The 17021-nt window shown below is 37.6% G+C and overlaps 1 protein-coding gene across 2 annotated transcripts in view; it reads left to right on the top strand.

Moving 5' to 3' along the window:
- Positions 1-2959: 2959 nt before the first annotated feature.
- scube2 (signal peptide, CUB domain, EGF-like 2) overlaps positions 2960-17021 on the top strand; it is a 36914-nt gene continuing 22852 nt past the window's right edge. For both annotated transcript variants that reach the window (XM_052145560.1, XM_052145552.1), the window contains exons 1-7: positions 2960-3157; positions 3682-3804; positions 4347-4472; positions 5240-5374; positions 10761-10886; positions 10989-11105; positions 14739-14828. In XM_052145560.1, coding sequence (XP_052001520.1) covers positions 3073-3157; positions 3682-3804; positions 4347-4472; positions 5240-5374; positions 10761-10886; positions 10989-11105; positions 14739-14828 — 802 coding nt within the window. In that variant the 5' untranslated portion in view covers positions 2960-3072. The remainder of the gene's footprint in view (positions 3158-3681; positions 3805-4346; positions 4473-5239; positions 5375-10760; positions 10887-10988; positions 11106-14738; positions 14829-17021) is intronic.

Here is a 17021-nt window from a genome sequence, read left to right as displayed (position 1 = left end):
GAGCAGCTACCCATAAAAAAGGAAATTGCAGTTCTTAATTGGTTTGTCCTGAACAGATTTTGAAGTATGTCTAATAAAATGTCCTTCCTAGATGAAGATTTTCCACTCTTTAAACTTGATAATGCTGAGTAGGAGTCGGAACATATTACCACTTCAAGTGGATAGACCTCTTTAACCCACTGAAAAGCCAATATCATAGCAAGCATTTCCGTGGTATACAATGAACGATGATTTGATGTCCTTTTTGATCATCTGTATAGGAAGTAAGGTATGTAGACTGCTGCAGCTGTATTATAAAAAAAGGCAAGTTGCGGAAGATACCATAGTGCACCAGTATTTAGATCAGAAATATGTTTCAGTAATTCAAATATATAAGGTTCTTATTCATATATATTTGAATTACTGAAACATATTTCTGATCTAAATACTGGTGCACTACGGTATCTTCCGCAACTTGCCTTTTTTATAATTTACACTGTCAACACCTGGAGGTCAATCGCAAGCATTGGGAAAAGCCATGAAGGGATTACTGGCATAACTAGGCCTACAGCAGGGCAAACGTTGATGTTACATATTCCTATTTTATGAGCATCCTTATTTGCATTCCACCCAAAGCGATTCAAATTTGCATACTCATTTTCCCAACAAAAACTAAATTGTCTCTTGGAAGACCAATATGCCAATTTCAGGTTGAGTCTGCGATTTTCCAAAGGCATCTAACCCATTTCAATATTATAAATGAGCACACGGCAATTCAGTGTTGCCAACTAGTTTCAATGGAAAGTAGCTAAAGCCTGCTCGAAAAGTCGCTAAATGTCGCTAGAAGACTAATTAACATATTCGTGGCGTCATCGCGTCTCATTTGCATTTTGCATAGGGCGGAACGTGTCCGCCCTTTATATGTGTTTGCTTCTCTGCGCTTACCATACATACTGTAATACCCTATCAATATTTGTGATTGTATTTTGTGTGTGTGTACAAAGGTAGCTAAATGTATAGTTTGTTACGTGTTTGAATAAAGTACAATGTACAGAGTCGTCTAAGTGTCTGAAATCAGAGAGTTCAGGAATGAATAACCGTCTAAAAATATCCTGTGATTAAGTGCATGACAAGAATAAAAATAAGCCGTCAAATTAAACTCTAAATGTAAAACTAAAGGGAGCAAACAATACAGATTCGTGATTGGTCCTTGACAACGCTGTTTGCACATGCGCATCTCATTCGCGTCAACTGCCGTGCGGTCAACTAATTGTGCTGCTCCGCCTTCTAGCCTGCTCACCTCTCTCTGTCTCTCTCTCTGAACAGAGTAGACACAGAGAGAGGTGTACCTCCGAGTCCGGGCGGGAAAGCAAGGCCACGCGCTCGCTGGGCAGTATTGGCGACTTTCTTCAACAGAAATAGCTAAGGTTTGTCCAAAAAGTTTTTAATAAAAGTCGCTAAAGAGGTCTGAAAAGTCGTTAAATCTAGTGACAAAGTTGCTAAGTTGGCAACAATGCGCCTTTCTTTCAAACGGAAAGTCAGCAGCGCCGCTCTGTGGTATGTATAAGGATGGGCGTTCATGAAATAGGCTAGAGCACTTTTCACATGATGTTGCAATTAACTGCCTGCAGAGGCCGTGGTTTAATTGAATTTAATTTGGTCAACGGGAAAAGGCAACTGAAATCCTTCTGTATCAACTCCGAAGTTTTTATACCAGAATCAGAATGAGCTTTATTGCCAAGTATACTTAAACATACAAGGAATTTGTCTTGGTGACAGAAGCTCCAGTGCACAAACAATACAGCAACAAGACAGAGATAACAATAATAATATGAATAATAATATAATAAAAATAAAAAAGTGAATAGAAAATAAAGTATATAGAAATACACAATAAGACCATACACACACACACACACACACACACTACCGTTCTTTTTTTTTTCACACTTTAGAATAATAGTAAAGTCATCAAAACTATGGAATAACATAAATGGAACTGTGGGAATTATGTTGTGACTAAAGAAAATAAATCAAAATTGTGTTATATTTTAGCATCTTAAAACTCTTGACATTTTCTCAACCAACTTCTTGAGGAATCACCCTGGGATGATTTTTAAACAATATTGAAGGAGTTCCCATGTTGGGCACTTATTGGCTGCTTTTCTTTATTATTTGGTCCAAACTTTTTTTTTTATTATTTGTAGTGTTATAATGAAATAAATTAATATGGTGGCAAGTATGTATACAAATACAAATATGTTATATACAGATGCAAAGGAATGTATGGCAGAAGAGATAGGATGTGTTGAATAAATATAAATAGACTTAAGCTGTATATTGCAGAAAATTATTGCTCAATGGGGCAGTTTAACTGTTCATGAGATGGATAACTTGAGGGATAAAACTGTTCCTGTGCCTGACAGTTCTGGTGCTCAGTGCTCTGTAGTGCCGGCCAGAGGGCAACAGTTCAAAAAGTGCTGGCTGGGTAAGGTCCAGAGGGATTTTTCCAGTTTTTGTATATTATGGACAGTATATTAAAATAGGACTGAATAGCTAAACATCTTACTGAATTAACATAATATTCTCTTGGGACACATATTTAGAACTTTTGTTTATTAATTAGGCCTATGTCATTTTGAAAGTAACTACCACAAAGTTTTGCATTATACAGTGATGTTAAAGAAGAGATCTAAAGTTTACAAATGTATTATTACATGCCGCTATTTGTTGGTTCTATTTTTTTATTTTTTATTTTTTGGCATTCAAACCGATTCTGCCCGAAGTACATGGCCTCTTGGAGATCAATAAAAGGAACACTTCAATGTGAATGCGCTCACACCCCCATCCCCCGACACACACACACACACACACACACACACACACACACACACACACACACACACACACACACACACACACACACACACACACACACACACACACACACACACACTCCCTCTCATGCACACAGCTTCTTTTGGAGCGCCCACAAGCGCGAATTGGCAAACTGCGGATGAAAATGAGCGGGTCCCTTGTTTTCGAGTAAACGCGTCTTTTTTTAGTTCGACTCTCAACTCTGAATTGATCAGTATGGGAGCTGTTTGTGCAGCACGGCTCTGTTTGTTTTTGCTCTTGTTAAATACTCGCAAAAGCGCCGCACTTCCACACAGTACTGGTAAGAGGCTTCACTTTGCTACACGCAATTTCAATTTGCACACATTTGTGACCTATTTACCTTCCCTCGTTATGATACCCTATATCTTTACATTTGGGTCACAAATAAAACAGGCATAAATTACAACATTTTGAAGAGCTTATGTGATTATATTCTGTAACTTCTATTTTTACTTGCGTTTCATCTTCAGTTATGTTGACTTTCAGGTTTTTTGTTTTTTTTTGCAATAGGTCTACATTTGTTGTTTAATATTATGTAACACTTTACATTACAATGTCCATGTTACATATGTTATTAATATAACGAATAACTGTATTCAATTGAAAAAACTAAGTTTATTTAAAAGCAACTAATTTATTCAACATGAATCATTTCTATTTAACTTATAAAGAACAATTGTATGCCATTAGTGTTACTAAGTAGGCTACTTACATGCAACTACACCGTAATATAAACACTAATGTAAACCGAGTTAAAAAGCACCTTTGCATTATGTTGCTGTTGCATTGTGTTGTGACCCACAGATTCAGATCATTGCGAAAAGAGAAGCGATGCCTGTCACATTGACGCTATTTGTCAAAACACCCCAACTTCATTCAAGTGTACGTGTAAAACAGGGTTTAAAGGAGACGGGAAACACTGCGAAGGTAATTTTCACATTTCCCTGTCACATACAACAGAGAACATCTGTAATGTGCAAGAACTCCTTTTTAATTAATGTCAATTGAAAAGACAAATTTAATGTAAATGCTGATACATACTGCATATTTCACTGTAAAATGTTTTGTTTAACTTAAAATGTGTTTCATGTGGTAACATTGAAATGAACTCAAAATACTTCGTTTAATACTTGATTAAGTATTATTTAATATGACTCAAATAACCTGACTACATTAACTTGCATAAACTGAAGTAATTTTATGGGTCAGGCCACCTTTTTATTTGAAAAAGGGCATATATGAGTAAGCAAAATGTAAATGTAAATTTTTGTCTTTCTTTTGTTTGTATTTTTTGCATGTGAAATAAAAGCTTTATTCAAAAGGCTTCGTTTAAATAAGGATATTGATGTTTACTTTCGTGCAAATGGCTTTTTAACTTGTTAAGATCCCTTTGTTGTTGTCATGGAAGGGCATCTATAAAGCATAAACCGCAAACATTCATCAGCCTTGATTTCTGTTCAATTTCCTAGACATTGATGAATGTGATCTGGAATACAATGGTGGCTGTGTACACGAATGTAACAACATACCTGGCAATTATCGCTGCGCTTGCCTTGATGGGTTTCATTTGGAACATGATGGACACAACTGTCTTGGTAAGAGGAAATTCATGAGGAAATTTGTGTTTACACATGCTCTGAAAAAAATCATTTATTTAATTTATATAATTTAAAATAAATATAGCAGAAAAGATTAAGTGAGTACATTGAATAATTTAGTTTAAGCATGAACTTGAAATATTAATTCTACATTAAAAATAAATGTTCTAGCTTATAAATAAATATTATTTATGATTGATTGATGTGTCTTCATAAAGTAGAAAAACATGTAATATTTAATTGGTAATTTGTGTAAATTCTGCTGGTAAATAAGTAAGTACATTTTACTTCATTTTTTTGAAGCTAGTGTTCTCAGCATGCACTGGCCTTGAATAACTATTGAACTTGCATGGTTTTACTGTTTGAAAGTTTATTTACACCAGTTTTATTGTTAACTTAGTGCTTACATGTGGTAACTTCTTGTTTTCAGGAGTCTTAAGTAAATTTTTGTTTTGTGCACCAAGAGTTTATGTATGCGTGCACAGCTCTATATCTTGTTCCTGTCACCAGTAATGTAATAAAAATATACTCCTATAATATATATATATAGAGTTTATGAGTTTAACATATGTTTGACATGTTTTATACAATTTGTCTGCAGTACTAAATAATTTGTTTGAGTAACCCACAGTATATTTCACAAATGATGACTCACGTTTTCTTTGTATGTAGGAGTCAAATGATCTTAACAACATTTTTGTGGTACATGGAAATGTGGGTTTTTGTGGTGACATTGTCACAGCTTTGACATCCTCTGTCTCTAGATGTGGATGAGTGTGTCTTCAACAATGGTGGCTGTCAGCATATATGTGTCAACTCCATGGGAAGCTATGAGTGCCGGTGCAAGGAAGGCTTTTTCCTGAGTGACAATCAACACACATGCATCCATCGCTCCGTGGGTGAGCGACTGACTTAAACATACTCTTAATGGCTTAATCTACCATGCTCATCACATGACCTATAGGAACATAGTATTAAACATTTCAGAGGGATGAATTAATCAGTATGTAACAATCTAGTTTGACCATCCGTGACACATTCACAATTAAAACATGTATAGTGACATTTCGTAAAGGTCCTGAAATGTTTCTGGGCCGAGGTGTCACTGAGCTAAATCAGGGTTAAGTTCAATGGAAAGTCAAGCTAATTTATAAATGTTCTCACATAAGATCATGATTGACAGCAGGGGTGGATGGTAATTAGGCCTGGGATTTTACATAGAAATTGGCCCAAAAAAATTGTCGCTGTCCTTTTATGCATATCGCTGTTTTATGGCCCGTTCTGCATAACACGCGCCCCATTTCAGCTTATCGCGGCCCATTCTGCTCAGTTTCGCGGCCGGCTCACCTGTAAAAGTCCCGGTTCTCCCTATGGCTTGTCCGCCCCTGATTGACAGCACAATGGTGAATGACAGCTTTTAAGTTGGGTTCCCTCTCTAGGGCTATATCTATAGCAGTTCACTTCCAAAGGGCCCATGCTGTGGGAAAGGGACCCCCATGTTCAGAGGAACAAAACAAGTTAATAACTGCAACACTCAAGGCTTTGTGGCCTGTGTCATAGATGAGAATTAAAAAAAACTTTTTATGTGTCTGTGGCTTCTCAGCTGCGTGTATTGTTGTTCCATCTGTAAATTGAGCTAAGATTTGCAAGGCTTTCCACTCCATTTGGTTTCTCTGCGTAAACGTTCTAAATCCTTGCAGCACATCCACTGGCCTGCAGAGTGATCGGGAGGAAACTAGCTCTCTACACTGTCCCAAAGAGGTGCTATTGATGTCACGTCAGTTGATGTTGTGTTAATGGCGTTGAATTTGAAAATAATTTTAACAACAGGTGCTTGTTCATTTATGTATGTATGTAGGTGTGTTCGGATATTTATTCCTCTCTAAAACTGATTAGGGATGTAATGATTTAGCTATTTACTTCATTAGAGAAGTTCATGACATATACTTACACAAAAATGCAGAACGTTTGCTTCAAGGAATATTCCAGGTTCATATTCCATGTTCAGACAGCATTTGTGGCATAATGTTGATTACCACAAAAATGAATTTTGTCTCGTTCCTCCTTTTCTTAAAAAAAGAAACATTTTGGTTACAGTGAGGTCCTTACAATGGTAGAGAATGTGGACAATAAAAGTGAACAATATTTGGAGGGTTTAAACAGACAAATTTGAAGCTTATGATTTTTATAAAAGCACTTGCATTATTTTTTTTGTTATAACTTATGTATTATTTAAGCTGTAAAATAGTTGAGTGTCATTTTTACAGTCGTTTTGGGATTTGTTGACATTAAATCGTCATGTAAATTGTCTATAACTTTAAACAGAAAAGGTTTGCAAGTGATTTTATCACACTAAAATAATTTTTACATTTATGACCTTTGGTTATACTTTTAAAAAAGTGAGTGTACAAAACGTTACAAAATTGGCCCCCATTCACTTCCAATGTAATCAACTCACTGGAACTTCGATTTTTGCTTTTTTTTTTTTTTTTTAAAGAAAAGGAGAGGGGGTAGAGTCTGGTTGGGTTAACCTCCTCGTGGTCGCTATAATGTGGCTCTCGTTCTCGGTGTGGTGCGTGGAGAGTCATGCATGGATGACTCTCCACGCGGAGAATAGCGTGGGCCTCCACACACAGTAGATCTCTGCGGTAATTCGCTCAACAAGCCATGTGATAAGATCGGCGGATTGACGTCTCAGACATGGGGGCAACTGAGTCTCATCTTCTGTCACCCAGACTGAGGCAAGTCACTACGCAACCACGCCACAACGAGGACTTTGAAGCGCATTGGGAATTGGGCATGCCAAATTGGGGAGAAAAAGGGGAGAAAAGAAAAAGAAAAAAGAAAAGGAGGGACAAGTTGAAATACATTTTTGTGGTAATCAACATTATGCCACAGATGCTGTCGATTGAGCTTAACTTTGAACCTGGACATTTTTTAAATCGTCATTTTTATGGTCATTTAAGAGTTTTAGTGTTAACAGAGTTACAGTGAGGAAAATAAGTATTTGAACACCCTGCTATTTTGCAAGTTCTCCCACTTAGAAATCATGGAGGGGTCTGAAATTGTCATCGTAGGTGCATGTCCACTGTGAGAGACATAATCTAAAAAAAAAATCCAGAAATCACAATGTTTAATTTTTAAACTATTTATTTGTATGATACAGCTGCAAATAAGTATTTGAACACCTGTCTATCAGCTAGAATTCTGACCCTCAAAGACCTGTTAGTCTGCCTTTATAATGTCCACCTCCACTCCATTTATTATCCTAAATTAGATGCACCTGTTTGAGTTCGTTTGCTGCATAAAGACACCTGTCCACCCCATACAATCAGTAAGAATCCAACTACTAACATGGCCAAGACCAAAGAGCTGTCCAAAGACACTAGAGACAAAATTGCACACCTCCACAAGGCTGGAAAGGGCTACGGGGAAATTGCCAAGCAGCTTGGTGAAAAAAGGTCCACTGTTGGAGCAATCATTAGAAAATGGAAGAAGCTAAACATGACTGTCAATCTCCCTCGGACTGGGGCTCCATGCAAGATCTCACCTCGTGGGGTCTCAATGATCCTAAGAAAGGTGAGAAATCAGCCCAGAACTACACGGGAGGAGCTGGTCTATGACCTGAAAAGAGCTGGGACCACCGTTTCCAAGGTTACTGTTGGTAATACACTAAGACGTCATGGTTTGAAATCATGCATGGCACGGAAGGTACCCCTGCTTAAACCAGCACATGTCAAGGCCCGTCTTAAGTTTGCCAATGACCATTTGGATGATCCAGAGGAGTCATGGGAGAAAGTCATGTGGTCAGATGAGACCAAAATAGAACTTTTTGGTCATAATTCCACTAACCGTGTTTGGAGGTAGAAGAATGATGAGTACCATCCCAAGAACACCATCCCTACTGTGAAGCATGGGGGTGGTAGCATCATGCTTTGGGGGTGTTTTTCTGCACATGGGACAGGGTGACTGCACTGTATTAAGGAGAGGATGACCGGGGCCATGTATTGCGAGATTTTGGGGAACAACCTCCTTCCCTCAGTTAAAGCATTGAAGATGGGTCAAGGCTGGGTCTTCCAACATGACAATGACCCGAAGCACACAGCCAGGGTAACCAAGGAGTGGCTCTGTAAGAAGCATATCAAGGTTCTGGCGTGGCCTAGCCAGTCTCCAGACCTAAACCCAATAGAGAATCTTTGGAGGGAGCTCAAACTCCGTGTTTCTCAGCGACAGCCCAGAAACCCGACAGCCCAGAAACCTGACTGATCTAGAGAAGATCTGTGTGGAGGAGTGGGCCAAAATCCCTCCTGCAGTGTGTGCAAACCTGGTGAAAAACTACAGGAAACGTTTGACCTCTGTAATTGCAAACAAAGGCTACTGTACCAAATATTAACATTGATTTTCTCAGGTGTTCAAATACTTATTTGCAGCTGTATCATACAAATAAATAGTTAAAAAATCATACATTGTGATTTCTGGATTTTTTTTTTTAGATTATGTCTCTCACAGTGGACATGCACCTATGATGACAATTTCAGACCCCTCCATGATTTCTAAGTGGGAGAACTTGCAAAATAGCAGGGTGTTCAAATACTTATTTTCCTCACTGTACGTTATCAATCATTGCAACAAAGTCGGATATAAGTTTACACATCACATTTTAGTACGTGATTTTATCTCACTAAAAATCATGTGCACATGCATATTGTTAAAGTTTTGAGGCTATACTTTTGAAACTGCAAGTATTTTAACATTTACTGATTGGTCCCATTCAATTCCATTGTGTCTCACTGTAAACCCAGAATTTTTCTCTTTTTTTAAGAAATAGAGGGGCAAATCAAAATAAATGATGCAATTGCAGTTGATTGAGCTTAACTTGTAAGGGATTTGTCCTGGGTGTTTTTGATTTTTTTATATATATATATATACTGTACACTGAAAAAAAAAACGTTAAAAATATGTTTTTATGCAGTAACATCTGCATTAAAATATTTTATTAAAGTAAAAAATATAAAATGTTCATATTAACATGAAATTACTGAATCAACCTGAATACATTGTTGCAACAACATTTTTATTTTGGTTAGATCAGATTGAAATAGCTCCTTAAGGTAACAATTACAGGTTACTTGGAATCTTAATGATCTGAAAAGATGAACACAATACAGTTGAAAGAAAAAGTATGTGTACCCTTTGGAATTAGCTGGTTTTCTGCATTAATTAGTCATAAAATGTGATCTCATCTTCATCAAAGTCACAAGTATAGACAAACAAACACAATGTGCTTAAGCTAACAACACACAAACAATTATAATATTTCATGTCTTTATTGAACACATCCCATTAAACATTCACAATACTGTGGAAAATATAAGTGAACCCTTGAATTTAATAACTGGTCGATCTTCCTTTGGTAGCAATATTCACAACATTCGGAAGGAATTTTGGACCATTCTTCCTTCAAAAATGCTTCAGCTCAGCCATATTCTTAGGATATCTGGTGTGAACAGCTCTCTTGAGGTCATTCCATAGCATCTCTATTGGGTTAAGGTCTGGGCTCTGGCTGGGCCACTTGAAAAGGTTGATTATCTTTCTTGGATCTTACTGTTAATGTCACTGACATTATCCTGTCTCTTGACTAACATGGGAATTTATTTTGGCTGGCGTGGTCCATGTCAGCAGATGTTACTTGTGAATAGCAAACTCAAAAACTCAATCTCGTTTCATTAGTTGAATGCCAGGTTTGCCAACTTCTGACTCTAATTAGCTTTTGTTGATGTCATTACCCTAGGGTTTCACATATATTTTCCAACATGCACTGTGAATGTTTGAATGATGTATTCAATATGTACAAGAACAATACAATAATTTGTGTAATTATTAGTTAAAACAGATTGTGTTTGTTCATTATTGCAACTTAGATGAAGGTCAAACCAGATTTTAATACACATTTATACAGAAATACAATTAATTCCAGAGGATTCACATACTTTTTCTTGTCACAGTATATCACTTACTGTTGTATGTTTCTCAAATGTATTTGAGTGCTCTCACATATTTGCATTCTGCTTTTTAATTGTTTGCCATTTGTTAACACTACCTGGCATTACTAGCAATATATAACTTTTAAGTTTTTACACTGATTTGTATTGATATGCCATTAATATGAAATATTCATGGATAGCAGTTAATTGTTTTAATTTCTTTATGGCATTACAATACATGAGCTTATGTTTCTTTTCAGCTGAGTGGTTCAGACTGTTTTACTGTATCTCTTGCTCACAGGAGGCCTGAGCTGCATGAATAAAGAACATGGTTGTGCTCACATCTGTAAGGAAACACCCAAAGGTGGCATCGCCTGTGAGTGCCGGCCAGGCTTTGAGCTGGCCAAGAACCAGCGATGCTGCATCTGTACGTGTGAATCATATTTCTGACCCACCATTAAGCTTAGAAATACCACAGGACAACTTGCTGGAGCTGTTGATATGACACTATTTATGCTCTGTTACATAGTGACATGTAACCATGGCAACGGGGGCTGCCAGCACATCTGTGAGGATACAGAGCAGGGGCCCATCTGCAGGTGTCACATCAGGTACACGCTGCACGTCGATGGCAGAACCTGTGTAGGTAAGGCCACTCTATTGGTTTTAAGACTTTTGTTGCATTTTAACCTAAAACACACTGTTTTTTTTAATCCCCTGGCTAGTTTATGAAGTTCCCTTCTTGGCAAGTATTTGGAACTACTTTAAGCCGATCTATATTTTATCCACTTCTATGCAAAGGTGGTGATAGAGATCTCTTACAAAGACAAGCACACACATACACACACTTTATCAGATAATGTGGAGCCTGCAAGCACACACATACACACACTTTATCAGATAATGTGGAGCCTGCAGGCTGTGTGTGTGAGGTCTGCTTTTTTCATCCTCTCTCTCTCTCCATTCTTCCAGAATTGTCCATGATTTTCTTTCTGCTTTTCTTAATTGTACTAAAGCATAAAATGTGAAGATCTTTATTGATCTGTGAACACTACAACTCAACACCACAGTGGTTATGAAGAAGCAGGCATTTAGGGAGGTTGCTTTGCCTGGCATTGGTTGCCATCAAAGATTTGTTTTGTTTATGAAGAGGTGAACTTATCTACTATTTAGGTTTGATCAGAATATGATGGTGTGTTGCCAGAGGGGAAAACATTGCAGCACAATGTGATAAACAGTGTACTGCTGTAGATTGGATTGATAACTGTTCCTGCATTTATTCAGTGTAGTATGCTGTACATGTGAATGGAGAGCTCACTGCTGAAATCATCATATTTTATGACTGATAAAATGATAGTTGCTTGTTTGTTAAAATATTGGCATCAGAATGTTGTAGATGGTTGCCAGGGTTCTTTGATGTTAGTAAAGGTGTTATGAGTGTTTAATTATATATATATATATTAATTATATATATATATATATATTTATTATGTGGTTGTTAGTGTGTTCTGGGTGGTTCCTAAGTGGTTGCTAACTTGCCCATGAGCTTCTATGATATTCTTGTGCCTAGATTTGGCTAGGATCCCTCCTTCAATGTAAGTCAAAGGCATTTTTTAATAATAATCATGAATCTCTTTGCTTAGAAATGTAATGGCACGCCTCTTCAACCAGCTGCACAATTTCAGGTATAATTCATAATGACAACAGCACAAATGGTGCAGGACAATTTATGCAGAGAAGGCTGAAGTCAGCATGAAATAAAAATGTATCCTATTTATTATGTTAATGCATGTTACTGGTCTCATTATAAATTATTCATCCATGCATATTTTTTATTTTATTAAAAAAAATGTACCTTGTAATCTTTAATGAAAATGTCATAACTTGCTCCTCTAGTGATATTGCTGACTCTTCTCTGCTGATGTATGCCACACTGCGCTGCAGTTAAGCCAAGTTTTTGGTCAGTTTGATCCCCGCACCTTCAAGAGTCATGTAAACAAACCTGGCATTAAAGCAGCTAATGCAGAGATGAAGAGGTCTATTTTCATCTGTTTTCTTCTCAAAATCCTGTTCTCTACCCCAAACTACCTTGGTTACAAGCACACTGGCTTGAATTTATATTTCGAACAAGGAGGAATAATGTTGAATTTGCAGTTATGTTCAAGAAATTTGACACTGCTGAATGCAACTTGAGTCAGCTGCGTCTGTAGTTTATTCATATTTATTCATGCAGATATCTTGGGATGTACAGCTCGAGTAAGTGTTCTTTTTTCTCTTTATATTTAGTGTATTATGATTTAAAAGTTTGAAATAGTGCGATCATTCACTCGTCTTTTTCTCATTTATCTGCATTGGACTTGCATTGGACCGTGATGTGCTGTGTGCGTTTGTGGGCTGATTATGTTTTAATGTTGTCAGTTAGATCATCGTTCGGTTCTCAAGTCAGTGGGGCAAGGTGGAATGGTGTGTGTGTGTGTCTCTGTCTGTGTGTTGACTGCAAACTCGCATTCAGGTCTGAACCCCATTCCGGTATGCAACGTACTCTTTTCACGGTCCAATCAACAACAGATGAATCATATCGAACAAGAAACAGATTTTTTTGAAAATCATAAGCCGTTTTACTTGGAAATATAAAAGAAAATATTAATGTTAAAAAATAAATGTACAAACAATAACATGAATAGAAAGGAAATAGAGACCAGTATAGAAAGAAAGAAAGAATGAAAGCTTTGGATCATTTGATGGTGAACATCACATTACGGAAGAAAAGTCAATTCTGACAATTTCTGACTTTAAAGGTGCACTCAGTGGGTGCTTCTCATTACTAAATTGTGCATCCTCATTTACTTTCCTTGCTTCCTTTCTCCGTTTTCTAGCACCACCCTCTTAGGAAACAAGAAATGGATGGAAGAAAAGGAAATGAGGACGGAGGAGTTGAAGCCAGATGTTTTTGTAAATTGAAATGTCCTGCTCACTCACGCATCACTTTAAAGTGCCATTTCTGTGCAGCTATAGTTCCTCTGGGTTCTTGCCATTATGTTATTGAAACTTTATTTATGGGGGGCCTGGGTAGCTCAGTGAGTAAAGACGCTGACTACCACCCCTGGAGTTGCGAATTTGATTCCAGGGCATGCTGAGTGACTCCAGCCAAGTATCCTAAGCAAACAAATTGGCCCGGTTGCTAGGGAGGGTAGAGTCACATGGGATAACCTCCTCGTGGTCACCATAATGTGGCTCGCTCTCAGTGGGGCACTTAGTGAGTTGTATGTGGATGCCCCGGAGAATAGCGTGAAGCCTCCACACTCCGCAGTAATGCATTCAACAAGCCATGTCACAAGATGTGTGGATTGACAGTCTCAGACACGGAGGCAACTGAGATTCGTCCTCCACCACCCGGATTGAGATGAGTGACTACTCCACCATGAGGATTTAGAGCTTATTTGAATTGGGCATTCCAAATCGGGGAGAAAAAGGAGAGAGAGAGAGAGAAAGAGAGAGCGAGAGAGACAGAAAAAACATTATTTATTAATATATTCATAATAGATCCAAATAATTCAAGATGCACTGTTGAAGTATGTGACAATTATGGTTTATTTAAACTGTAAAGGTGAAACTTGAACGAAATCTATTATACCACATGTAAAAGGGGAAATTTATACGTGTGTCAGGTGCTTCGACCAAAAAGTCTTCCGCGCAGGATGCTCCTGGTCTTCCTTGCTCAAGTGTCCTCCGTCCTCGCTCCTTGCAGTGCATTAAGAGAATTGATACGTCCTTTATGATGGTGGACTTTGATCAGTTTCCAGGTCACAGGCTTGAGGATGGATGAGCAAGGAAACAAGGATGCACAATTTAAGAAATGAGAAGCATCACGTAATGTTTTTAATATGTCATCTTGGATTTATACTGACACTTAGGGGCATGGATGCTGCACATTTTAAGCACATTAGTTTTCACTTATTGATGCCATTATAGAAATTCACTGAATGGTCATGATTTTATATATATATTTAAAAATGACTATTCATTTGTTTAGGAGTAAAACTTTTTAAATGAAGAAAGAAATTGCTGAGTGCACCTTTACTGCTCTAGTTAGGGGTTTGACCAAAACTCCAATCCTTAATATGAGCAACAGTAAGAATCACTTTAAAACATTATGGTTATTAATAAACAAATTCTTGTATAAGATTATTTTATTCTGTAATACTAACCAAATGTCTTTCAAGTGTAAGTATGGCAATGGTCTATGTTTTTCTTATGTTTTCTTGTCTGTCTCATTCAGAAAGGGATGAAACAGCCCCCACCACCCCTGACCACAATGCCACGTTCTTGGCCGAGGTAGACAAACGAGTCAAGCGTCGACTGCTCATGGGTAAAATTCTCCCACTAACAATCAATACATTATCAAAGTATGGATAATAGTAGTTTTATTCGAGGCATAGGCTTATATACATTATTTGTTGAGAAAACCAGGAAATATCATGTTAGCCTGCAGTGCATATATTTATAGGATTCTAGCCAGGCCAGACTGGGCATTCCACAGTCTTTTAGGTAAACTGTGAAATGACTGGTAACCCACACTTCACCACCTCTGATTTCTCTCTTGCAAAATATGCCCTGGTGACGGAGTGGTACATTTCACATGTTTTGCTCATGCATTGAGATTCAGGGCCTTTGGAGTTTTTTGTACCAGGCTGAGTGTTGTGTTTGTCTCTGCCATTTCATATTTACATAGTGCACTCTTTGTCCTTGGCCATCTATTTCTGCATTATAATATACACACACCTAAAGGATTATTAGGAACACCATACTAATACTGTGTTTGACCCCCTTTCGCCTTCAGAACTGCCTTAATTCTACGTGGCATTGATTCAACAAGGTGCTGAAAGCATTCTTTAGAAATGTTGGCCCATATTGATAGGATAGCATCTTGCAGTTGATGGAGATTTGTGGGATGCACATGCAGGGCACGAAGCTCCCGTTCCACCACATCCCAAAGATGCTCTATTGGGTTGAGATCTGGTGACTGTGGGGGCCATTTTAGTACAGTGAACTCATTGTCATGTTCAAGAAACCAATTTGAAATGATTCGAGCTTTGTGACATGGTGCATTATCCTGCTGGAAGTAGCCATCAGAGGATGGGTACATGGTGGCCATAAAGGGATGGACATGGTCAGAAACAATGCTCAGGTAGGCCGTGGCATTTAAACGATGCCCAATTGGCACTAAGGGGCCTAAAGTGTGCCAAGAAAACATCCCCCACACCATTACACCACCACCACCAGCCTGCACAGTGGTAACAAGGCATGATGGATCCATATTCTCATTCTGTTTACGCCAAATTCTGACTCTACCATCTGAATGTCTCAACAGAAATCGAGACTCATCAGACCAGGCAACATTTTTCCAGTCTTCAACTGTCCAATTTTGGTGAGCTCTTGCAAATTGTAGCCTCTTTTTCCTATTTGTAGTGGAGATGAGTGGTACCCGGTGGGGTCTTCTGCTGTTGTAGCCCATCCGCCTCAAGGTTGTTCGTGTTGTGGCTTCACAAATGCTTTGCTGCATACCTCGGTTGTAACGAGTGGTTATTTCAGGCAAAGTTGCTCTTCTATCAGCTTGAATCAGTCGGCCCATTCTCCTCTGACCTCTAGCATCAACAAGGCATTTTCACCATTCTTTGTAAACCCTAGAAATGATTGTGCATGAAAATCCCAGTAACTGAGCAGATTGTGAAATACTCAGACCGGCCCGTCTGGCACCAACAACCATGCCACGCTGAAAATTGCTTAAATCACCTTTCTTTCCCATTCTGACATTCAGGTTTGGATTTCAGGAGATTGTCTTGACCAGGACCACACCCCTAAATGAATTGAAGCAACTGCCATGTGATTGGTTGATTAGATAATTGCATTAATGTGAAATTGAACAGGTGTTCCTAATAATCCTTTAGGTGAGTGTAGTATGTAGGAGTGAATCATGAATCATCAGCATGTCTGTGTCATATTGTAACCCAAAATCAAATGACAAAAAATGTATTTTGCATAAATAAAATGAAGCCTATTGTTATGACTTTTTCCATTGTGACATTTTCATGACAATTAATCCCCCCTCCCTCCCCAATTGCCATATGTGTATTACATTCAGATGTTTTACTTTTGATTTGTTTGTAATTCTCATTCTAAATAATGTTTCCCATTAGATTCTCATTACTGTTATACTGTAAAATAAACATATTGTCCAAAATCAATAATATTTGATTGAAAATCAAATACTACCATTACAACCATATCTTGTACAATAAATACTGTATATTTTAAGTAGAATCCTTTTCTTTCTTTTTTTTTTTGCTTTACACTAATGAGAATACGATTTTTTTCCCACATTAAATTAATGAGAACTGGGATTCCGGGGTGGATGTGCTTAGCTATCATGGAAATACTGTAATTTCACAATGCAAAAAATCTTAAAAAGGTATCAATTTCTTTAAAAAAATATTTATTTTGATATTTAACAATATTTTTGTAAATAATATATTTTCTCTTTTGATTTTAGGGTGAAAAATTA

The sequence above is a fragment of the Xyrauchen texanus genome, chromosome 2, assembly GCF_025860055.1.
Source record: "Xyrauchen texanus isolate HMW12.3.18 chromosome 2, RBS_HiC_50CHRs, whole genome shotgun sequence".
Taxonomy (NCBI): Eukaryota; Metazoa; Chordata; class Actinopteri; order Cypriniformes; family Catostomidae; genus Xyrauchen; species Xyrauchen texanus.
This window is presented reverse-complemented; position numbering and strand designations above follow the sequence as displayed.